Consider the following 25178-nt stretch of genomic DNA (forward strand, 5'->3'; position numbering starts at 1 on the left):
AGCACTGTATAGAATAGAATTGGCCTTAAGTACATTGTTTTCTGGGCATTACAGCTTGGCTCAATATTTAATCATGTTCTGATGGTTGCCCTCTGTCCTCCTCGTGGATTCCAGTTTAAGTAGGAAAATGTCTCAATGTTCTTTCAAAGCATACACAGTCTGCCTCATCATTAAGTTCCTCCATTTTATTTGTATCTCCTTTCCCCTCTACGTTCTTGACGCATACACTGTACCTGTATAAGCCACTGACCAGAAAAAGGGGGTGGGGGGAACAAACAGTCTGGCTTGGTTGTACATATGATTGCATTGTCTGAGATGCTTTTTCTGCAGTGTTTTACTGATGCACACATGTGCTCTTTCACACTGGTAAAACACCACACAAAAAGAGGAGAAAACCCTACATACAAGCACATCAACTTTGTTTCAATGCAGTGCTTTTTGCAATGCGTACAAAATGTTGAAGAGTGGGGAAACATGAAGGATCTGATTGATTTGAAAGGTATGGTAAACTATGCATGCAAAAATCAGAATTTTTACACCTGGGTTTTCCAGCATGGTGCCCATGGACATCAATGTGCCTGTGAGCACCTCTTGGTGCTTGCCAGGCTCCCTGCCTCTCCTGACTTTTATTTTATTTCTTAAGTTTTTTTAAAAAAAAAATATTACTGAGAGGCCGGTATGCTGCAAAGGGAAGTGCTGTCTTTCTGCACCATCTTTATTTGTACTCAAAAGACTGGTTTTTTGAACCCCATCACCACTTTGTACTTAGGTTCTTTGGCAATTTACTTTTCCTTTAGCCTCGACAGGTTGTCTTCTGGGAAATGCTTGGTTTGCGACCAGCCATGCCCACCATGATATCCATTTTATAAATGAGCAAGACCTCCATGGTAGCCATTCTGCGAGGGTGCCCACAACACTCCCTCGAAATTCCAAATGTGCCCACTGACCCAAAAATGTTTGGGACCCCTGTTTTACACACTATTAAAAATGGAAATAAAATAATAATAATAATAATAACAACAACAATAACAACAACAACAAATGAGAATTCCTAGTCCATTGGTTCCACTTTGGAAGCAAAACCAGTATTCCATTTAGGTGATTTTAGACTCTGGATGTCATGCTCTTATGTCCTTCTCTGTGGACCTAATGGTCTTACAGAGTTGGTGCTCTTCAGATGGTAATGTGTATTACTTCACTTTCCTCAAAATGTGAAATGCCAGCCTTGCTGCATTTGGGGGCCTTCCTCGTTATTCTACTGAGTTGGGGAGAATTTTAGAAGCAATGCTATCCTGGAGATTACAGTCAACAATAGATCTCTTTCCATCTCAATCCACTGTCACATAAATCCGAGATGAGTTTACACCATGTACAGGGCAATCCTAAAATTGTTTATGTGTAAGTTGCACTGAGCTCAAATGGCCTTACTCCCAGGTAAGCATAGATAGGACTGCAGCTGTAATCAAACTTGTGAGTATAATGAGTCTTGAGGTTTTATGGCTGCATTGTATGTTGACTTTATCAGATATTAAAAATTACAATGAAGGATTTTTCTTATTAAAGAAATATTATACCACAAAAAACAACCTTCTGCTAGCAACATTGTGAAGGTTTCAGGCCTACAGAAGCAAAAGGGGAAAAGGTCAGGCTTGGAGGCCTGGAGTTTTCTGTTGGGAGGGGGTAACTCTGAGAGGAATAGTTTCATTTCTCCAGTTAAGTTTCTGTTTCAATTCCCCTGTAAGTTTCATTTCTTCAGGTTTGAAACAGTACTTTCACTTCTGAGGGAGGAGGGTATATAAAGAGAGCAAGAGAGCCAGTAAGATCAGAGAGACAGCCAGAGCCTGCAGTGAGAGCAGAGACTGAAGAGTGAGCAAGAAGACGCAGCCTAGAAAAGTCTAGGAAGGGCTAGGGTAAAGGAACTTGCATTTTGCAAATTTTATTTTCTTTTAATGCCTTTTGTATCACTCAGCTCTATTGCATAAATTCCTTTAGTTTTGTTTGCTTTAATTTACTAGTAAATTAAATCCTGTGTCTAGGGTGTCCATCTCCCATTGTCTACAGCCCAAACCCCATGTTACTGGAAAGGGGAAGTTTTAAAGAAGGAAGGTGGGACACTTAAGGAAACAGGGGGTCCAGGTCATAAAGGGAAACTTGACATACATATTTGATGACTATGTATCAGTTCTACAGTTCTAGCCCCAGCAGCTCTTGAGTATGGTCTGCCTTCTCTTCTTCTGCTAGCCTGTACAAGTAGCAGGTAGCAACATGGGCAAGTAATTGCTTCCTTCCATACCCACACTATCCCAGTGTGGGTCTGGAAGGAGGCAATGACTTCATTCTTTTGCAGCTCACCACACATCGATACTCACACTGTTTTTCAGGTAAGAGAGGTTTCAGCAAGTATTTACTGTAGAGTTTACAGGAATTGTGATTGCACATGTCCTACAGGAAAGTGCTCCCCACAGCACCTTAAACTACTGCAGGTAGTTCCCACAGCAATTTAACACACCCTGGTAAGTAGCTTACTGTAAATCCCACAGTAGTTGCTGATGTGAACAATATCCTTGATCCCTAAGGGTAAACAAAATAAAGCAGTGAAACACATGACTAGGTGCTCAGTTGTTCTTTCTCCTCATTTATCTTTCTTTTGCTCTCTTGCCACTGCCAGTTTGCAGGCTTGTTATTTCATATAGCCACAGAGGGCCAAATTAATCCCACAGCACAGCTCCACTGAACCAAATCCACCTACAATGTTTTTGTGCATCACGAAATTGGCCCAGAATGGCTCAACATGGTAGCCCTTGGGGTCTGCTTTATGACACATCAACTCAGTAAATATAAGGCAACATGGCAGGTCTTCAGAAGCACACTGAATCATTTAGTGAGCTACTTTCCATCTTTCTCCCTTTTAACTGTATTGTACATGTCTGAAATCCCTGTGGCAAGTGAATGTAAGGGTTTCGTTCCTGTCATGGAATACTGGTGTGAAGTTTGACCCTTTTCCCAAACTGATTTGGAATGTATATCTTTTCATTTTATCTACTTAAATGCCATATACTAAATAAGTGAACTCAAGCAATGAATTGCTGAGGACTGAAATCAACATTTTAGGGTGCAGATGGAGAGCTCCTAGCACTACTAATCAGAAGGCAGTGTACAGCTATTCCATCTTTTTTTCTTTCTTTTTTTCCACAGTAAGAAGAAAGATGGAGGAAGCAATGGGAAAACACAGGACATTTACGAGTGAAAGACAACAGTGGCATCTGGACCCACCATGGAATTCCCTGAATGAGGCAGGGCTGTGGTGTGATAAAAGTCTGATCTGGAAGCACCTTTGCAGAGTCAAAAAAACAGAGCATAGCACATGGTTTTCGTAAAGGGTGCACTTACACTAAAGTCCCACAAAGTAGCAAAGTTCATAGCACTTCTTTCCTCTGCTCTTGGCACAGTTTTTCTGGGTAAAGTCCCATATGGTTTCCCCATCAATGCCTGTATTCCAAAGTGGGGCAAAGTGTTAAAAATGTGAAATACAACCTCAACAAACAAAAGGCCAACATGTAACATGCAATGGGAAACTCGCTTTCTAGCTCATTTCTGCATTGGTTTATTGTTTCTCTCTGCTAATCTAACATTAAAGTTGATGTTGAAATTATTTGTATGTGAAATTAGAGCCTAAAAATCATTAGCCTATCACATCAGTGAGATCTCAAATATGCAGGCTTTTGCATCTTGGACTCTTGATGTTGCACTGGGAGAAAAATTCATTGCGAATCTGAATCTGGCAAATCACATTTGTTTTCAAGCAAGTTTAAGAATGGATTCAGATGACACATCATTGAAGAGTGGCTGCTTAGATACTCACTGCATATGGGCTGAGTCCACATCAGATGCCGGTCATCTGTATTGACAGGTCACATGGTGATGTTAACCTTTCTATGTCCTCCATTCTACCCCACATTTCCATGCAGTAGTGGGGGAAGGCCCTTGAGTGTAGACCTAAGGCCTGGATTCATATCTCACCATAGCCTTGGATGGGGCTTTGGAAGGACAAAGTGCCTTGGACGTGTTGCTATATCTCTTAGCCTCAATTCTGTACTGTGGGATGGAAATTATACCTCACAGCTTAGGTGTGTCATAACCTCCAACATTTCGCAAATAAAAATATGGACAAGCCCATAACACTCCACTTCTCCCTGCCAATATTGCTGAAGGCTATGCCTTCTGTGCTGCTGAGTTAACCTGTAATAGCCTGTCCTACACTGATTTAAAAGCCAAGGGATTGTTGGTACTTTGGATTAAAAGTATACTAGAAAGGTATAAGTGTTCTAGAAGGTGTTGACCCAGTTTGCATGTCAAAACTACTCATGGGTTGTTTATTAATTCAGTTGATTTTTTTTATTTGTACAACAACTTTCTGCCAAGAAAATGGCACTCAAGGTGGATTAAACCATGGGAATTCATGAATGAGTGAGAGCTTCTCACCACCCTATCATTCCTGCTGAAACCAGGCGGAGCTAAACAACCCAGGCCTGCCCCATCCCTGGGTTGTTAATCATGCTGTCCAAATCAGGTATTCTGGGTTGTTGGGGGGAGATGACACAGAGTTGTAACCCATGGTTTGTTCTTGGGTTACAATTCTGGGTTGTCTTTCCCCCAACAACCCACAATTCTGGGTTCGGATGTCACAGCCAGCTCAGCAGGGGTGCGTGGAAGCCAGCATACTCACTCCCTCCTGCTCATTCATGACTACCCATGGTTCAAACAACCCATAGGTAGTCACAATGTGCAAACCAGACAGTTGTCAACAGTTCAAAATATATTTCAGCAGCTGCAGTGGCTGAAATGGTAAACTGGGACAGATGGAACAAATGTTGCATCAATGAACAAAATAAAGGGTTGTGAGCACATTACACATTAAAGGTGCTATATAATTAATTACCTCTATGAAAGTGAAATATTTGAAGGCCAGCAAAGGGTCTCTATCATCAATTAAATCCTACTAAATGTCAATGTCGCAGCTGGGTCTGGTACTGATTTTCTTCATAGTGAAATCATTTGAACCAGCCTACAGCAGCAACGGAGGCTTTTTTACAGCATGATTTCAGCAGGGGAAGGGTGATTTCCCCCCTCTTAAACCAACGTTTGTTTGATGTTTACATTTTAGTGTTTAAATTCACAGTGTTGGGGACAGGGGGTCAGCCCTTCCATCTCCAGCAGACCCCACTCTCAAAAATATCCCCCCTGCGCTGCAATTAGCCTTTTTAAAAGCCTCCATTGGCACCATTGGAGGCTTTAGAAAACCTGAAATGTGGCACGGCCAAGGGAGCTGGGAACTGTCTTATCACCAATGACAGTTTGGAGATAAGGCAGGGAAGATGGCGGGCTGGGTTGAAATTTCCCATGGGCCACTTTAGGCCGACAGGCCAGAGTTTTCCCATCCCTGCTGTATGACATTGATGCCTAAAGAGAAATAACAAAACAGGCTGGGCATATTAACTGAGTCATCCTCACCTCAGGCACCATGATGAGACCAAAGGTCAGTCCAAACAAAATTATATTTATTCCATACATCCAGCGCAAAAATATGAAATAGGATGCAACTGAAGAGCCAAAATGACCTATAAAACATGAAGTCAAATAAAAGGTCAAATGAATCATTCTTCATTGTCCTTGTACTTTGATAGAAAGAAAGAAAATGACATGGAATATTTATGCTTACTTAACATACCATATATCAGTGTTTAACCTTTTCCCCCAAAGCTATATATTATCAACTATCTGATCTGGTGAAACTATGGGAAGGTACCAATTACTACTTACATTGCTAGCAGTGATTCTTATGAATATATATTACAAAGGAATTCCAGCATCCTTGATAGCAGTGCATTTGTTGTTAATAAAAGTTTGGTTTAAGAGAATAATTAAGCCTGCAATCCTATCAAGATAGATGGCTGACACCTATCCTATGCAGGACAGATGGAGCACAGAGGGGAACCTCTCCTCTATGCTCCAGCCACCCTGCATTTGTGGCTAGACACATGTTTTTGCAAGTCTAGCCACAGCTTCAGGGAGGGGGAGGGAAGTGGCCTGGAGACCCAATCGGCAGCTATCTAAAGTGGCTTCCACAGTCTCCACCCCTCCGGGAACACCCCCTTTTTGCCCTGTCCATGCTCTGTTTATGGGTTTGGAGATGGCGGTGGCACAGAAAGAACCACGCTGGCTAAGAGGGGAGGGGCAGGGACGGTGGTTTCTGGGAACTGAGGTCAGACGGCTTTGGTTCTCAGAAACTGAAAAACCCTACAGCCATCTAGACAGTGTCTAGTGGCCATAGGATTGCTCTCTAAGCCACTTACAGATTTATTCATGTGCCAAAAAGCATGGCAATTGCAAGTTAAGGCACCTGCTATAACTTCCATGGCATGGGGCAGTATCCAATGGGGCATTGTGCCACCACCAGTTCCGTTGTGACCCAGCTGATTCTGTTCTGCAAGCAAGACCCACTGATTGTGCAATGGAGATTTAGATCTTTCGGGAGCGAGCAGAAACAAGTGGAAACACTCATTTCTGGAATGGGGCATGTAGTGAGTTGGTTAGTGAGCAAAAAAGTGGACTTCACAACTTTCCTATATGCTGGTAGTAGACTTGTGCAATGTGGCCTAACTGGTAGCTTTATAGTTAATTAAGAAGCCTTTTCACACAGGCCAGTAATTCACAGCCTGCCTTGAAGCTGTTTATGCCAGCTAGATTAAGTCATCCTAGACATAATGAGAGAGGTTTAGTTTCCCATGCTAGACTGTGGTGGCCTGGTCTCAGAGAAGGGGTGATCAATTTCCCCGCCTGCAGTGCTCCAAGCACCTTTAGGAAAGAGGAGCTCCCCTTCTCCTGAAGGTGTGCCAGATTCAATCTCTGGCATTGCCAGAGACAGCTGGGAAAGAATGTTGAAACATTCCAGTCCATGCATACAGCACTGAGCTTGATGGACCAATGGTCCGGCTCAGCATAAAGCAGCTCCTATATATTGGGGGTGAAATATTGTGAACATTTTCTTGGAACTCTGACGTTGTCATTCATTCATGATTCCCAGCAACGCATCAATTATTTATATTCATTCCCCCTGCACCCACTTACTTTCAATTTCTTTTATTTTCATTTCCCAGGGTATGCAGGCTGTTCTAAAATTCTCAAAATCACGTTGAAATTTCATCCATTTCTGAAAAAGAGAGGACCAAAGTTAAATAGGACAATAAGGAAAGCCAAGAAAAACACTTCGAACAGTAGAAGAGATTAAACCTTTACTGGAACAATATCTCTATTTTAAAGTATTCAGAATCGACACGCAAACCAGGTCATTAGTATGGTTTTGGACAGGATGTTTCTACCCAGGATACAGAAAATGCAAGTATCTCATGTCTTCTGTCTTTACACTTTTCTGTCTCATTCAAAATAGCACTTTCCCATCTTTAGCAGGCAAGCAGATACGCTTAGGGATGTACGGAAGTCACCTTTTCGCGGATGTGAATTGCGGGGGGGGGGAGGCACTCCGTCCCTCCCCCCGGAATCCTTGATGGGGGGGAGGTGATCCGGTCCTCCACCCTGGAATCCTGCCCGGTTGGCTCCGCTCTGCGGCGGCTCCACAGAGCAGCTGGCCAGGGCCGTCCGCGGCCGGACTTCTGGCCGCAGATGCGCTGCTGTGGACACAAATGGCGGTCCATTTGTGTCCAGCCAGGCTGCCATGATAGGCTACGTAAGTATTTACGTAGCCTATCATGGCAAGCCAAAAAAAAAAGCATACGCAAATGGCAGCGGCTACGGTGGCCGCCATTTGCGTTCCTTATTTTTCACCATTTTATCTTACGTAAATATTTACGTAGGCTATTACAGCGAAAAAACAGGGAAACACAAATAGCGCCCACTACGCTATTTGCGTTCCCCTTTTTTTTTCGCCATAATAGCCTACGTAAATATTTACGTAGGATAAAATGGTGAAAAATAGGAAACGCACATGGTGGCCGCCATAGCCGCCACCATTTGCATACGCTGGTGGGTTTTGGGGGGGGGGGGTTGGCTTGCCATGATAGGCTACGTAAATACTTGCATAGCCTATCACAGCAAAGAGCAGGACGACAATGGTGGCCGTGGCAGCCGGTCGAAAGACCAGCCGCCGCCGCCACCGGAACATCCGCCCCAGGTAAGCTTCGTCCCGGGGGTGATTCCATGGGGGGGCAGGGGGGGAGGCTGTTCCACCACTGGTTTTGGGGGGCCGAATGCCAGTGCATTCAGCCTCACTGAAATCCGTGGCAGAATTCTCTGCCATCCCTAGATATGCTAACAACACAGAGGTGGGGAACATCTTTCAGCCTGAGGCAGGGATGTCAGAGAAATCCACAATGGAACCAAATGAGTTTGAATTTTCATGAGTCCTACCTACAGATTCCACAGTGGGCCAGCTCCCGACCCCCCTCCCATTGGGAGGATTCCGCAGAGTTGCAGACCAGTTTTCTAACTTCCCTGAATTTTGTGTAAATTTCCTCATAGACACAAGGGGGGGAAAACCTGGCCAAAAATGTGCATTTCCTCCATATGCTAAAGCATGAAAATGTGCGGGGGGGGGGATTCACACATTTTGACATGCATGAATTTGCGCAAATGCACATTTGCACACAAGCAAGTTTGCACAAATTTTCTAACAAAAAATATGTGCATCAACGCACGGATGACAGAATGAAAGACGACTGACAATCCATGAAACACAGGCAGAACACATCTTACACAATCCGCACATCCCTAGCCTGAGGCCTGACTTTCATTTTGGAGAAGCTCTTGGGGGCCACATTCCAGTGGTTGGGTGGGACTGAAGGCAAAGGGGGCAGGGCTAAAAATGCCAGCTTATTTTAGCTGACAGCCTTTCCTGCCAATAACTAAGCCTGAGGAGAGGCATTTCAGCCTCTGAGAATGGGGGAAAAACTGTGCAAATATTTCTAGCCTGAATATTCCTGGTAAGTATGCTTAGGACTGCAGCCCTAAGGGCACAATGGAACAATTAATCCCAGTGATTTGATTTAGACTGTAGCAGACCTGCCCTTATGTGGATTACTTGCTCTGTGATTTTCCTAAGCATCGTCCAATTTTAATACTTTCCTTTATTTGCCATTTGCAATTATTCCGAATGCCCATGTGGCGTTCTGTGCTCCGCTGACTCCAATCAGCAATTGAGTGCTCAGACTAATTTTATTTATTACTTTTCATGCTACAGTCTGAGAATGCAAATGGGTTTAACATTTAATATAAAACCAGAACGGTGTTTTGTAGCATTGGCAGAAGTGGCATACCCTAAAAACGTGTGTGTGTGTGTGTGTGTGTGTGTGTGTGTGTGTTTAGGACAACTAAATGTGATCCAAATGAGAGTGAAGCCATTCATTTTAGAACCAGTCTTTGGAAAGGAGGGGCTGACTTTTAACTATGATGTTAGTTCATAGAAATAATGAGATGGGCCTTACTTTCATCATCATCACTTTATACGCATAAAACTTCTTCCCTTTGCCTTTGCCAAGAGCCCCTTCAAATTTTTCCACAAAACGTTGGGCTTCTCTGAAAAAAAGATAAAGCAACACAAAGAGATACTTGCGGGTTTATCCTAAAAGCACTGTTCCTCTGGTTGTCTCTTCTGCTGAAAAGTTGAAAGGCAGGTGACCTCAGTCAAGGCTGATCATCCAATCACATGTTATCTTTGGGCCAAACCTGCAGGCACCCGCCATCTTCATTTCCTAAGAATGCCTGTGAGCATATGAGGATTGCAGCAGCACAGAAGACTCTGTTTCAGTTAACTCATTGAATGCGTATGGCCCAGAGGCATTCATGGGAAATGAAGATGGCAGTGGCTGGGGATCTCACTTTGCTTTGAAGTGATCCCAGTTACCAGTTAAAAAATGTGGGTTTTTCATGTGGGAAGAGTAGGACACCTTGGCAGTCACCAAGAAGCATGTCTGGGGGCACACTGGTGCCTGTGGGCACCACGTTAACTACCCCCACTACAGCAGGTAGGTGTGTCAACATAGGAAGAATAGCATCAGGAAGATCAAAGAAAAATAAAGCAGCAGGATGCACAGCAATTCAAAATAGTCTTAATAATAATAATAATAATAATAATAATAATAATAATAATAATAATGCCTCTTTCAATGGCCTCTGCCAGTCAGGCACAAGTATTCTCCAACAACCTATTCATTAACAGCATATTTGCATGATAAATTCAAATGGGTTATTTAACAGGTATTTCAGTGCACATCTCAATAAGAAGAATTTGGTTTTACAACAGGGATCTCTTTAACAAAATATGTGAAAAGCAACTGTGCTGCTAGAGTAAAATATCTCAAAAGATAGCCAGTGGGTAATGATGCAAAGAACGTACATGCTATTATGTTCGATGAGCTAATTGAAACAGAGTCTTCTGTGATGCTGCAGTCATCAAGCAACTACTGCACAGTGCTTTATCCTTTGTTCACCTCAAGTTGCCTCCCCTAGATACTGACTGATTTTATATTACATTGACTTTGTTTATGTAAACCATGTTAAATCTGGTTTTGCCCATATAAAAATACTAGTTGACTGACCTGCGCACAAGACAAAGCAAAAGGAATATTCCAAGGACATTCTCCACTTTAAATCCCTCCACCCTAATTGGGACCTGGATTCGGTTCTGCTGCATTCACTTTTAGTTTCTAAGCTGCAGCAGCATTAACAGCCCTCGACAGGAAAAATCAAGCCATTGAGCCTAATCATTCCAGTTCAGTAAGTTTAACATTCTTATTGGCTAAATTGATCATGCTTCTCTGCTTAAGAAAATCCACAAGGAGGAATGTTAGGCTTCACTCTCTGTTTCTGAAGTAGCTGCCACTTGCTCCCACTGTTTGACTCACGATGACAAAGCTGTGTTTGTGTGTTCTTAAGGGCTGTTGAAATAGTGGGTTGGATCCAGACTTAGTCATACTTAGAGCAGACCCACTGAAATTAATAGAGTTTCAATGGGCCTACTCTAAGTTTGGCTAAGTCGGAATCCAACCCAGTGTATCCAGATTTGAGGGGTGCCAGAATGGAGTGCCCTCTAGTATGCCCCCCCCCAGTTGGTGGGCCACCTCCAGCATACCTGGTGATGGCAACAGGTTTTGGGGGCCACCATTTTAACTTCCCACAATGCACCCATGTAGTGTCACTCTGAGACATTGTGGGAAGTTTAAATGACAGGCCCGACAGGAGTTGGCTATTTTAAATTCCCACAATGTCTCAGGGCAACGTTCCATAAGGGGCTTTCTGGGAAGTTAAAAGGGAAGCTCCAAGGTGCTTGACAGGGGACTGAGTGGGCAGGAGAAGTTGAGATAGCAGTGGACACTGCCAGAATACGAAGGTTGCAGACGTAGCTGTCTAAGGATGCTACCTGAATGTATAAGAAGCTGAATGTATATGAAGCTCTTTGAACCAATATACATGCTCGACATTATCGAAAACTGCCTGTCTTTTTCATCAAGCAATTCTGATAACCCAAGAATAAACCTTGGGCCTCCTTACTCAGAGATGAGAAAGTGTCAAAAACACAGGAAATATAAAATCGGGTTTTGTAACCAGCTAGATGGTTATAGTTATAGATAAATTATCAATAGCACAAGTTAGGCCAACGTGTAGTCTCTTAGCTAACCGATGAAAGCTTTATTAAATTCAAAGAAACATTAATCTAATTACCAACAGAAGGGGCATCCATGTTTCATGAGCATGGGTATTATTGTCCTTAAATGGCCTGGCTGAATAATTCATTGTAGGTGTGGGGTTGCAGCTGCCAAAGTGCTAGTTGTACTGTAGTTGGCCTGTTTCAAGCTTGCAAAAGTAGGGGGATGAATTACCAAACGTAAGAGGTTGCTGATGAAGAAGAGGGTTCCAGTGAATTGCTCAACTTTTCAGTAACAGGTCAAGATGGTTTCAGGCACCAGCTCAAATCTCATTAAATAGAAATGTGGTGTTAATATTGATCAGCTTGGACTCCTCCAAGTCAACTCTTTAAAAAGACTGGATTTTTAAAATGTCCAAAACTCAGACCTTGGCAAGTTGTAGCTCCATGAGAAGTCAAGTGAGACTGGAGGGTAATCCTGGGTGGATGTAAACAATTGGTTCGTTTAAATAAAGCATCACTGTGGCCTTGTTCCTACATTATTAACCACAAGACTACACCATGGAAAATCAAGAGTGGAAGACTCACGTTAGGCTGCAATCCTGTATCCACTTTAGTTCAATGGGACTTACTTCTGAGTTCCTGTTCTTGTTTTAGAGCCTCTTGTGGCTTTCTCGTCATATTTACAGGGACTACGGTTTTTTAACTGGTTACTCTGAGCTGACTCTCCCATATGTTTACAACCCTAGATTTTTCAACATTTTTCAACTCACAGCTGAACGTGTGCATGGACTCCATTTTTCACTGAAGCAAAAGCCACAAAATGTATTGTAGCACCTGAAGGACTCACCTATTTATTGCGTCTTGATGATGAATGTTCCATGCAAGTGTGAACTAGTCCTTAGGCTAATATATGGCCAAAGATGTAAAGAATCAGTAGGACACCATGTTTACTCTCCCCAAGTCTGAAAAGTTCCATCAAATCACAGATAAAATGCCCTTATTCCTGAGCCCAGGTTAGGCATAAACGGAGGGAGAAGAAATGTCTATGTGCGCAGGAACTCAGGAAGCTGCCTCATACAGAGTCAGACCATTGGTTCATCTAGCCCAGTATTGCTGACACTGACAGGCAGCAGTCCTCCAGGGTTTCGGGCAAGAATTTTTCCAGCCCTACCTGGAGATGCTGGGCATTGAACCAAGGATCTTCTGCATGCAAAGCAGGTGCTCTACTGCTAAGCCTTGGCCCCTCCCTATGTGCATTACCTATGTACATAATATCGAGGCTGCAGCCTGGGTGCGCAGGCCATCAGAAATGGGGTTGGTGATGACCAAAGGAGGACATTTTGGTGGTGACACCAAAATGGGTTGAGGTTGGCTAGCCTGCAATTTTGTTTTCAGCTTTGACTTTTTATTGTTATTTTATGTAACGAGAGTTTTAGCTACTAGGCAGTATAGAAATGTAATAAATACATCAATCAATCAATTGTTACTTATTGTAGATGATGATAATGATGATGATGGATGATGATGATTGTACATGTTGGGATCAAGTGACAAAGGGCAATCTATTAATTCCTTTAATTAATTCATTAAATGATATTATGTAAGTAATGTATGACAAATGGCCATATGGTACAGATCTCAGATGATATATGAGTTGCCTCTCTTCAGATATGACAGTAGCATGTACATCAATATGCAGAGCCGCCCAAATCTCACGGCTTACCAGAACTGACATGGAGACACCTTTGATGAGAACCAGCAACTCCATGCAGAGGCAGTTGACACAATTGCTGCGATTTGCATGATTGCTGTGACTCAAAAAAGGGGCTTTGGCAATTGCTCCGGACATGGCAACCTTGTAGACAGCTCCTGTTTGGAGGCACCAATTCTCACCAAGGGCATGTCCATGTGTAAGTGGTTCAAGCAGTGGCTGGCTTGACAGCATGTATGAATATACCATCACGGATTAAACGCCAGCAACAGAACTCTATAGCACTTCGACCACAATGCTTTTCAGAGCTCCAGTTCACATATCCCTCTGCAAGCGAGCGGCCAAGCGCCGAATAATCAAGTCACCACAACTCCGAGAGATGCGTGCGCATGTGTGAACACACCCTACTTATGACTTGTTACATGTTACTTATCATGTAAACAGGACCATACTTCAAGACTTTCAGTTTCTTTTTCATATTCCAAGGCTTGTTTCGTAACGTGGCGATCAGCTTCTTTTTCTCTTCTACCGCTTCCTTCAGTTTGGCCACTTCCTCCTCTGTTAGCTCCTCTTCTGAGCTAGAATCGGAACTTTAAGAAGAAGAAAAAAAGAAAGAGGTGAAAAGGATGTGAGCTTGGCTGACAGACTTGGGGTAGCTGATTGTTATTTTTTTCTAGAAGCAGGTATATTTTATTAACCCTTTAAATAAACTTACTTCATAATGCATTACAATATCCTCGTAACTTGCAGCTTCCACTTGTGCAATATGAGTCACCCTGATGCAGTCTAAACGTTGATAATGTACCTGAGCTTGTTGGGGCTTTAATGTATTAACTGATATACTGCTTTTCTTTAAAAAAAAAAAGCGTAGTGTTTGCAGCATTGCAGTGTCTATTGCAAAAATGCCAATGTAGCTTACAAAGAATAATAAAGCATTATCCTGGAGCATTAACTTGAAACGAAAGATCAGCTGAAATTCAAAGGACATATTTAAACTTTTAAAGTCTTCCCAACCAGCTACTACATATAAAGAATGTCGGTCATCTGGGGGCTCCATGTAGGAAGGAATCCCACAGGGCCAAGCAAGGTGACCTTGTTCCTAAGCCCACCTGATGATACCTTGGGAGAAGGTCTTCCCCAGCCAATCCGTGGAGGGCTCAAGTTGTGAGAGGTACTCTCTGAAGCTAGCTGAACCCACGTTTGGCTTTCAAGACTTTAGAACAGGGATGCTGATCTTTCAGCCCAAGGGACTAATTCCATTTCAGAGACGCTCTCAGGGGGCTCATTCCAGTGGTGGGTGGAACCAAAAATCTGGGGAACCCCTGAGGACCAGAATAGGAGCCCAGGCAGGCTGGACTTGACCCCTGGGCCTGAGGTTCTACAAGCCTGCTTTAAAATGTGCCCAGAAGCTACCTGACAATGCTGACATCCAGTGGGGTTCGTACAGTATTATGTTATCTTAGCATCCTCTCCCTATCAAGAAGAAACAAGAAGGCTGCCAGAGTCTGTTCCTTCTAAAACTCCAGTAGAGGTGTGCATTCATTTCAGAATGAGTGAGAAGCTTGACCATAAGAGATCCGCTCGGTTCCATTTTTCATGCACTACAGAATGAATACACGGGTACAACGGAGTCCCATTCATATCATTCAGAGGTGGGAGTGGCATAGCTCCCTCGAGCAGTAGCAGCAGGAGCTGAATTTGAGGACCACTTAGCAGCCACCATTTCCCCCCCAAGAACATTCCAGGCATTCCATTGTTTTGGTCATTTGGAGCAGTGGGTGGGGAACAGCAGTGGGGGCTGTCATTTTTTCTCAGAAAGCCCCAGAGTGATGTAACATTTGGGGCATTCTGGAAAAATGAAATGATGGTCATTGGTTCTTGTTGCCACTGCTGGTAACAGCTAAAATATAGTTCAAGGAAAGGGGTAGAAAACAGGGATGAATGTCCATAATGAAACAAATGCCATCTTATGGAACAAAGAGCAAAGCAAAAATGCTTCAAATAAACAGACAAACAGAATCTAAGAGTCCGCATAGACTTGAGAAATACTTACTCAGAGAAATCATTGCAGAACAAAATGGTCTTCACAGCATGCCTAAAGCTGGCTTGCTGGATTTCCACAATTATGGAATGGGAGTTCCATAATTGTGATGCCACCACTGAAAAGCCCCTGTGGGTGGTACCTGCCAATTAACTAATGATAGGGCAGAGAGCAAAGTTTCCAAAACCAATGGTATAGCTCTAACAAGTTCATAGGGATGTGAATGGCCATTCAGATAACCCAGTTCTCACTTGTTTAGGGCTGTAAAGGTCAAACCAGCCCAAGATATTTTGCTGCCTGAGGTGAAGGACAAGATGGCACCCCTTCCATTTCATATACAAAAGCCAACTGGACTGGCAGTTGAACTTTTCTTCAACCTTGGCAATGGGACAGCATCCTCCGCCACACCCAAAGGCAGCAGGCAAGCTTAGGGGGTGTAAGGCAATCCATGTGGCCCACAGCTCACTCCTCCAAATCCTTGCTGCCACCTCCCAGCATCTGCTGCCTGAGGTGACCGCAGCACTCTGTCTAATGGTAGGGCTGGCCCTGCAGCACTTTAAACTGAGCATGGAAGTAAATTGGTAAAACACTATGATCGATGTAGGATCAGTATAATATGAGCTGACCATCTTGTTCTTAGTAGCATCATGGTGGCTGCATTCTGGACCAGTTGTAGTTTCTGAATTGTTTTCAAAGGCAGCCTCATGTAAAGAGTACTGCAGTAGTCCAGCATGAATGCAACGTGTGCATGGGTGACTGAAGCCAGGCCTGTGTTGTTGTTTTTTCCAGATCAGGTCATAAATGATGAACCAGTCAAACTGGTAAAAGGCACTCCTGGCCACCAAAGAACAGTATCACTATTCTTTAAAATGGAAACATGGTCTTTATTGAAACAGGCCCACATAGGTTTTCAAAAGAGTTCTATATACTTTGCCAGTGCAGTCTCTGAATCTGTGCTGCAGTGCTGATCAATCCATGGATCTTTTTCTATTCTCTGATTGGGCTGTCGTCAAAAACATACTTTGCTATTCTATATAAAACTGTTCCATAATCCATTTCTAAAGCTTTTCTTCTCATACTTTTAACTGTACCGTCATTTCAGGCTTCAAGGTGTCATTTTCAGACATACTGTCTGGAGGGGAAAAATTGGTGATGAAAGGAAGTTTTTCAGCATCCCACAGATCTTCTCTTAGCTGTAATATTTTGGTTCTCTAAAAACCAGGTCAGGGAAAGCCAGCAATCTCATTAGTTGCTCTGCTAATTCTAAGGAGGCCATGTTTCTAGAAGCACCTCAACAGTACTTTCCTACCTTTTAAAAAATCCTAAAATATAATCAGAAGTTATGTTTGGGGATGCCAGATGCTCTTCATTTAAGAGAATTCTCTCTCCTTTTATTTTTTTAATTTCAGGCCACCCCAACACCACAGAGCATAATGCATGACCCTTAGATCCATCTTTTACACTTCCATTACAGCTAGGATGGCCTAGCTTCCTAGTTTACACAGGACAGTCCTCTAGCTGAAGAGCTGTCAGAGGACATTCCCCTAGTTGAAAGTGTCCTCTGTTTGAAGGGCTGTCCAGTCCCGATCTCTTTTAAGGCCTGGTCAAGCATTTCCTCCTTTTTGGCCACCCTAATTAGAGCTGAGCCTTCTTTCAGGGCCCAACTAGACATGGGGCAGTATGCAGGCAGCTGTGCCCCCAACGTTTCTGTTACGCCTCCACCAATTCCATTCTGAAAGCGACCCCTAGTGGGGTCAGCGGGGTGCAACAGAATCAGCAGAGGCATAGCACCCTGTTGGATACTACCCACGATGGTAACGGTGTCTTTGCATACACCATGCAGGGTTTTCTTTTTGTTTGGTTGGTTTTTAAAGCACACAGCATCAGCTGGGGGGCAAGCTCATAATGAATGGGATCAGAGCAGGCATGGAGGGGCAATTTAACCTTTTCCACCCCTGCTATGGTCCTGAGGAAAACCCCTCCTCTGAAGCTAGTTTTTCCATTGGCATCAAAGATACATTTAATGTCAAGTGTAATTTGAATCTGAAATGCCACCGCATTGGGGTGTGTCTTACTATGGAGATTTACGCTTGGCAACTCTAAATTGGGAGTCTGAAAGCTTTCTCCAGTCCACATACCTCTTGATCATTAACAGCTTAAATAGGATTATTCCTGAAATACAAGACATCTGGCCATAGTGGGGAAGACTGTGGCCAGGTGATGTGTGTGCCTGCTTACTCTGCTGTCTGGGTGCTACCTGTGGATATGGGCCACTTCAAGGCCCCAGCTTTCTTTTCTTACCATACATTATGAGTGCTGAAATTTTGTAGACCTGGTCTTCAGAGCTCAAGGAGTCATAAAACATTTCTACATGAGGCTGTTAAACGGCTGCATGTAATTTCAGTTTCGTCTCAGAACTGAGATCCAATCACTAAATGAGGAGTGTTTCCTTTCCTGCTTTTCCACTACATAAGCTCTAGGTAGCACTATGGTATAGCGGAACAGCACAAATACAGAAGACAAAATTGTGCTTTTGTTCACTTTCACAATTAAATCACATTTTCCCTGCTCACTGAAAGTGCTGGTTAGACGCAGAAGCAAAAATGGAGGGTCACAATGTTGTCTAAAGAACCCATAAACAACCAGGAGTAGGGAATGACAAGAGCACAATAAATGCCTCGTGTAGAAAAGCCCATGCTAATTTCAGTTAGTGCATTGGCACAGCTTATAAAAATTCAAGAGATGTAAAGAATCCTAGAGCATTACCTTGATCCTTTTCTCTTTTTGTCTTTCTTTTTTTTCTTCTTCCCTTTTTTCTTGTCACTTTTGCTTTTTTTGTCCTCATCTTCATCTTCATCTTCATCTTCATCACCATCTTCCCTGGACTCATCCCTGGTCTTCTGATTTGCTCTGTTCTTCCTGTTTTTGCAGGCTTCTCCATCAGATCCACTCCCCTCATTTCCGCCATCTTTCATCCGCCGTCTTCTATACCTTCGCCTACGTTCTGCAGCAGTCTCTTCTTCATCTTCATCCTCTTCTTCTTCTGCTCCATTTCCCTCTCTAATCTTTCTTTTTGATGTTCCTTTCTTCTGCTGAGATTCTTCCTCTTCATAATCAGAAAAGAGAACAAGAGTCAGTTCACTATGGATAAAGGCAACCTTTTCTCCTGCCCCCATCCAACCAACCCAGCCCACACAAAATTATTGTTTGCTGTCATAATTTCAAGGTAAAAGTGATGATGAATCATTCACTGGCCAGGACAAAAGAGGATCCAGCCAGTCATAGTGCAATGGCCAAATTGTTGGCTATGGAAGTAAAGTAACTTAGGCCCCAAATCAGGGCCAGCCCTTCCATTAGGCAGAGTGAGGCAATTGCCTCAGATGCCAGATACTGGGGGGTAGCAGTAGCAGCCTCCTGACTGTTCCTCCTGAACTCCCCAGCTCTCTTTTGTTGGAGGACAGAGCTGTGTAAGCCACACAACCTGTCCTGGGCCCCTTAAACTAGCCTGCTGCCTCAGGTGTGGTGGAGGACACTATCCCATCACAAGGCTTGAAGTAAGTTTCAACTGTCAGTCCAGCCAGCTCCTGTACATGGGATGGGGGCACCTTATAAGGGGGCACCCTGTTGTCCTCTGCCTCAGGCAGCAAAATGTCTTGGCTGGCCCTGCCTCAATCCCCACTTAGCTATGAACCATAGTGAGTGATCTTGCATATCAGCCAGACATACTTCACAAAGCTGTAATATACCCCTTTATGCTCCTCAGAGGAAGGATCTGATACAAAGGTGGCAACAACAAAAAATAAAAGGGACTGGAATGTCTCTTTAATAAGGGTTTGTCTAAGTCAGCTAATTGTTGGAGGTTTAACATAGCTAATGCTTCCTTTAAGCATATGTTTTGGCAATGCCCAGTAGTTGCCCCTTTGGGGGAGGAGGTCATTATATGGATAAATTTTATATTGGAACCGGGCACTACGCCTCCTTTCCGCGCCCTCCATTTGGTGCCGCTCCCTGCGTCGGCATCACGCATCCAGCAAGTCTGCTTCCTGCGCTCTCTCACTCCCGGGACTGCTATCTATGCTAGGAATGCCGGTGGGAGGAATCCCTGCCAGCTGTTGGCCCTGGGAAGGATGAGCGCGCTCCTCTCCCGGGAGCGGCTGCTCTTCCTCAGAATCAGAACTACTCTGGGATTCTACGGGCTCAGTGTCCACCCTGACAGTTGGCTCATCAAAAGGAAGAGCCTCCCTGTGAGCGGGACTAGAAAAGCCACTCCGGTTTCATACTACTGGCTGTCCCCCATTTCATTGCAACTCTCCTGGCAATACAACAAAGGAATCTTCAGGTAGTCTGTGTAGTATGGTGCAAAGTGAATTAGAGATCTTCGCTCTAAGTTGCTGGAGGCTGAGAAAGTCTGTACCCTGAAGCGCTGTTGATCTGGCTGATTCGCATAATACAGGCTATTTACTACGAGATTAATTTCTCTGTTTGACCATAAACACACCAGGCAGCCTGGCACTTGGCAGCCTACCCTGTTTTAGAGTATAGCACCTTAATCTGACATTAGAGACTAGTACAGTTACATACATACCAAGTCCTTTACAGTATTGGAATGGCCCAGGTCAATGTTTTCCTAGAGTACGATGACATAATTTCAGGACAATGTTCCACTGTATCAAAGAGGGCCCACTAAGTTGGGAAATCCAAGTCAGAGTGTCATGATACCTTTGGTCCCCATCCAAGGAACAGTAACTACAGCAGAAAGCTGCACATGTGCTAAGATGTGCTCAGTGCTCTTAAAGGTAAACGGTGATATTGCCTATTAGGTGGCACAAGGGAGCACCTGGGTTGAATCCTGTGCTTCTACCCATTCCTACCCCACCACCATAGGGATCAGAACTATCAGAGTGAAGAACATAAGAAGAGACCTGTTGAATCAGACCAAGGGTTGTCTCCCATCTTAGTCCTACTTAGAGTAGACCCATTGAAATGAATGGGACTTAAGTTAGACTAACATTGGATACAACCCCAAAAGTCTATCTAGTTCAGCATTCTGTTCTCACAGTTGCCTATGGGAAAGCCACAGGCAGGACATTCCTTTAACACACTATTTTGAAATTGAAATAATTGATGACATGATTGCTCTGGTACTTCTTAAGTACCGTATGAAGATGAGAACTATAATTCATGCACCACAGAATCTTTTACACGTGAAGGCCTCTCAGTTCTTTTGCCAGGTGAATAATTGTACACGAGGAACTGACTTGTGATCCCTCGTATGTCGTTGAGAAGGCAAGAAGCTACAGCACTGAAACTGTTCACCTCAGAGTTACGTTTGCTGTCCTTACCTTCTTCACTTTCAGCAGCGCTGCCTTCTTCATTTTCAACTTCAATGTCCACTGCAGAGGAAAAGCAAACATTCTGTATGCCATGAAGTTAAGGTGGCCACTTATATATTGCCAAAAGAGTAGACAAAAGAGGACAAAGATTTGCACATGCTAATTTATATGTGCAGATTCAAATTTGGAAATAATGACTATCATTTCAATAGAAATATAATACATTTCACCGTAGTGGGGACGATGGCAACCAGGGGACCTGTGTGCTTTCCCAGTCTGCTGTCCATCTACTAACCAAGGATGGGCAATTTCAAGGCCCATCCTTGCTCTCCTTTCTGATGGTTCTTGATCTTCATTCCAGATATAGAATGGGCAGCCCTTCAAATAGAGCAGTGGTGGGCAACCTCTGGTTGTCTGGGGCCCAATTCCGGCATTCAAATATGATCATAAACACATTAGGTATGATCAGATGCCCCCACACCTGCAGGCATTTTCATCTCATCTAATGCTTGTAGAGCCCCTGCAGCTGGTCGTTCTGGATTATACCACTTCCATTACAATTCCTGAAGCTGCAGAAGAAATCTAAAGAAGTAATTTTGTCCATGAGATGGTAGATGCAGTTTCCATGTACCATGCAACTTTAGTCATCCAGATATCCTGAGATTAATTTTTTTTTAATATCCAGATAATCAAACCCTTCAGGCCTGTGCAGACAACATCTCCCAGGTGAGTGAATTTGTATACACGAGTGCAGGGTCCATTCACACAGCCCACTAAGTATTCATAGGACAGGCCTGCTGCTACAGCCCTGTTCTCTCCCCTCCCCCAGAGCATTCACTAGTTACGCTTGATATGTTGTCTGACCACAGCTTCTAATTGCTGCATGTGCATTAGCCATGGAAGAGGTTACATACAGGGTATACGGTCAATTTAGATTGTTGAATGCAGTGGTGTACATACAAACATAAGAGCCCTGCTGGGTCAGGCCAAGGGTCAGAGCTGGCCCTACCATTAGGCAAGTTGAGGCAGTTGCCTCAGGTGGCAGATGCTGGGAGGCAGCAGCAAGGTACTGAAGGAGAGAGCTGTGTGCCTTGCAGCCTTCTCTGCGCCTCTTAAGTTAGCCTGCTGCCTTCAGGTTCAGTGGAGGACATTGTCTCATCATTAGTGGTGAAGACAGATTCATCTGCCTGTCCAGACAGATTTTGTACATGAAATGGGAGGGGGCACCCTGTTGTCCTTCACCTCGGGCAGCAAAATGTCTTGGACAGCCTTGCCAAAGGTCCGTCAAGTCCGGCATTCTGTTCACACAGTGGCCAACCAGCTGCCGACCGGGAACCCACAAGCAGAATACAAGTGCATCAGCACCCATCTGCCCATGTTCCCCAGCAACTGATGCATGTAGGCATACTGCCTCTGATACTGGCAGTAGCATATAGCCATCAGGACAAGTAGCCATTGATAGCCTTCTCCTCCATGAATTTGTCTAACCCCCTTTTAAAGCCATCCAAACTAGGGATGTACGAAATGTACTTACCTTTCGCGGATTATGTTGATGGTGGGGGGGGAGGCGCTCCGTCCCTCGCCCCAGAATCCTGGATGGGGGGGAGGCGCTCCATTCCTCCCCCCCCCCCGAAATCCTGGCTGGCCAGCTGTGCTCCGCATGGATTCTGCAAAGCCGCTGGTCGGCTCTGCCAGCAGCCAGACATCCAGCCGCTGGCTAGCAGGGACACAAATGGCGGCGGCCGTAGCCGCCGCCGTTTGCGTCCCTGAAGTCAGCCATGATAGGCTACATAAATGTTTACGTAGCCTATCACGGCTGACTTTAAAAAAAAACAATAACAACGCGCATACACAAATGGCAGCGGCCATGGCCGCCGCCATTTGCATTCCTTATTTTGGCACATCTTAGTCTACGTCAAGATTTACGTAGACTATGAGGGTGAAAATAAGGGGAACGTAAATAGCGTCGTGGATGCGACGCTATTTGCGTTCCCCTTATTTTCGCCGTCCTAGTCTATGTAAATCTTGATGTAGACTAAGACTTGCCAAAATAAGGAACACAAATGGCAGCGGCCATGGCCGCCGCCATTTGCGTACATGCGTTGTTGTTGTTGTGTTTTAAGTCAGCCGTGATAGGCTACGTAAACATTTACGTAGCCTATCATGGTTTTTTTTAAAACTTAGCTGTGATAGGCAATGTAAATCTTTATGTAGCCTATCACTTTTTTTTTTTACTGGAAATGGCGGCGGCCGGTCAGAAGACCAGCCACCGCAGCCACCACTGTCGAACTGCCGCCGGAGCCACCGCCGCCAGGAAGATCCACCCCAGGTAAGTCTCGTCCCGTGGGGGGCGGGGGGGGCAGACCATTCCGCCACCGATTTCGGGGGGCCGAATGCACTGGCATTCGGCCTCCCCGAGATCCGTGGCAGAATTCTCTGACATCCCTAATCCAAACTGGTGGCCATCATGATGTCTTGTGGTAGCGAATTCTATATTTTAATTATGTGTTGGGTAGTAGAGTAAAGGCTCACAGGGACAAAGCGTCTGCACTTTTTTATTAGCCAGTATGCTTATTTAACTTATATGCAGAGTACATCATGAGAAATGCCGGGTTGGATGAATCAGAGGTCGGAATTAAGATTGCTGGGAGAATTATCAACAACCTCCGATATGCAGACGATACCACCCTAATGGCAGAAAGCGAAGAGGATCTAAAGAGCCTCTTGTTGAGGGTGAAAGAGGAGAGTGCAAAAGCTGGTTTGAAACTCAACATTAAAAAAACTAAGATCATGGCATCTGGCCCCATCACTTCCTGGCATATAGAAGGGGAAGAAATGGAAGCAGTGACAGATTTTACTTTCTTGGGCTCCAAGATCACCGCAGACGGTGACTGTAGCCATGAAATTAAAAGACGCTTGCTCCTGGAGAGGAAAGCTATGGCCAACCTAGACAGCATAGTAAGAAGCAGAGACATCACCTTGCCGACAAAGGTCCGTCTAATCAAAGCTATGGTTTTCCCAGTAGTAATGTATGGCTGTGAGAGCTGGACTATAAGGAAGGCTGAGCGCCGAAGAATTGATGCTTTCAAACTGTGGTGCTGGAGAAGACTCTTACGAGTGCCCTGGACTGCAAGGAGGTCAAATCAGTCCATCCTAAAGGAAATCAACCCTGAGTGCTCATTGGAAGGACAGATAATGAAGCTGAAGCTCCAATATTTTGGCCACCTAATGCGAAGAGAAAACTCCCTGGAAAAGACCCTGATGCTGGGAAAGACTGAAGGCAAAAGGAGAAGGGGACGGCAGAGGATGAGATGGCTAGATAGCATCACGGATGCAATGAATATAAACTTGAGCACGCTCCGGGAGAGAGCGCAGGACAGGAAGGCCTGGCGTGCTATGGTCCATGGGGTCACGAAGAGTCGGACACGACTGAACGACTGAACAACAACAACACACTGATGTCATCTGCCACGCACGCCTTCCCCCCAGAATTCCCTGTTCCCTCTGAGCTTAGCTGCAATCCTCACAGTGAGTCAGGGGGGGTGAATTTTCTCAGCAGCAATATACGGTCGTAAGCTATCCCTGTTGTAATGTAATATGTAAAGTATGTCGGGATGGTGTAGTCTTGAATGGGGAAAGACCTGATCCTGGTAGAGATGAAAATTGCTAGAATGGGTTTGTTGATATGGATCAACCCAGCTGCCTGCCTTTTTAGCTTCTCTTTGGGGGTTTAGCAATGGGGACTGTCATGATGAGCGCCTGCTCTTCAAAATGTAGCACTACACCACTGGTTGAATATTATAGTGGGAAGACAGAGGAAGTATGTGGGAAGAGATCTATGAGGAGAACAGAAAATCAGGGTACAGAATGGGAAGCAATAGCTAATAAGAGCTGTAGAGAGGAAGGATCATGGGGCAGAGTGGAAGGAGGGAGGAGCACATATATTGGAAAGGCCAATTTATTTAGGCTGCCAGCCTATACGCATTTACCTGGGAGTAAAACTCACTAGACTCAACTGGATAACCTTCTGAGTAGACACACATAGGACTGCACTGTTAGTATGCGAGTTTGTTATTTTAGTTGTTATTTGGGGGAGGGGCTCAGTCCCTTTTGTATACTATCAGTCTGAGCAGGAAGTTGGGTTTTATACTAAACTTGTTGGAGGAAGGAGGGAGGGACATAAGTGGGGGGAAAAACAAGAAAATGATCCATAAGGTCTTTTGAAAAATCAAGCCACTAATCATCTGCACAATATGGATACTGTCTCCTCCCCGCACAGCTAATAGCAACCTTGGGGGTGAAATTTAAATTGGGGACACAGTGCAGAGGGAAAGCATTAAAACCCCTCTCCTCCAGAGTTGACCAAATTCTGGCCCCACCAGATGGCTGCTTTTAAGTCTAAAAAGAGTCAAGACAGCCAATCACAGATCTCCC

The 25178-nt window shown here is 44.3% G+C and overlaps 1 protein-coding gene across 1 annotated transcript in view; it reads right to left on the reverse strand.

Annotated features, from left to right (window-relative positions):
* TMC1 (transmembrane channel like 1) overlaps positions 1-18587 on the reverse strand; it is a 65639-nt gene extending 47052 nt beyond the window's left edge. Inside the window, exons 1-6 of the mRNA XM_084829664.1 lie at positions 18178-18587; positions 13823-13960; positions 9498-9588; positions 7129-7210; positions 5512-5618; positions 3391-3489 (exon numbers count right to left, since the gene is read on the reverse strand). Of these exons, the coding sequence (XP_084685790.1) occupies positions 3391-3489; positions 5512-5618; positions 7129-7210; positions 9498-9588; positions 13823-13960; positions 18178-18587 (927 nt within the window). The remainder of the gene's footprint in view (positions 1-3390; positions 3490-5511; positions 5619-7128; positions 7211-9497; positions 9589-13822; positions 13961-18177) is intronic.
* Between the last annotated feature and the right edge of the window lie 6591 nt (positions 18588-25178).

Source organism: Heloderma suspectum, chromosome 2 (assembly GCF_057233095.1).
Source record: "Heloderma suspectum isolate Gila_16-S chromosome 2, 16-S_ref, whole genome shotgun sequence".
NCBI classification, from domain to species: domain Eukaryota; kingdom Metazoa; phylum Chordata; class Lepidosauria; order Squamata; family Helodermatidae; genus Heloderma; species Heloderma suspectum.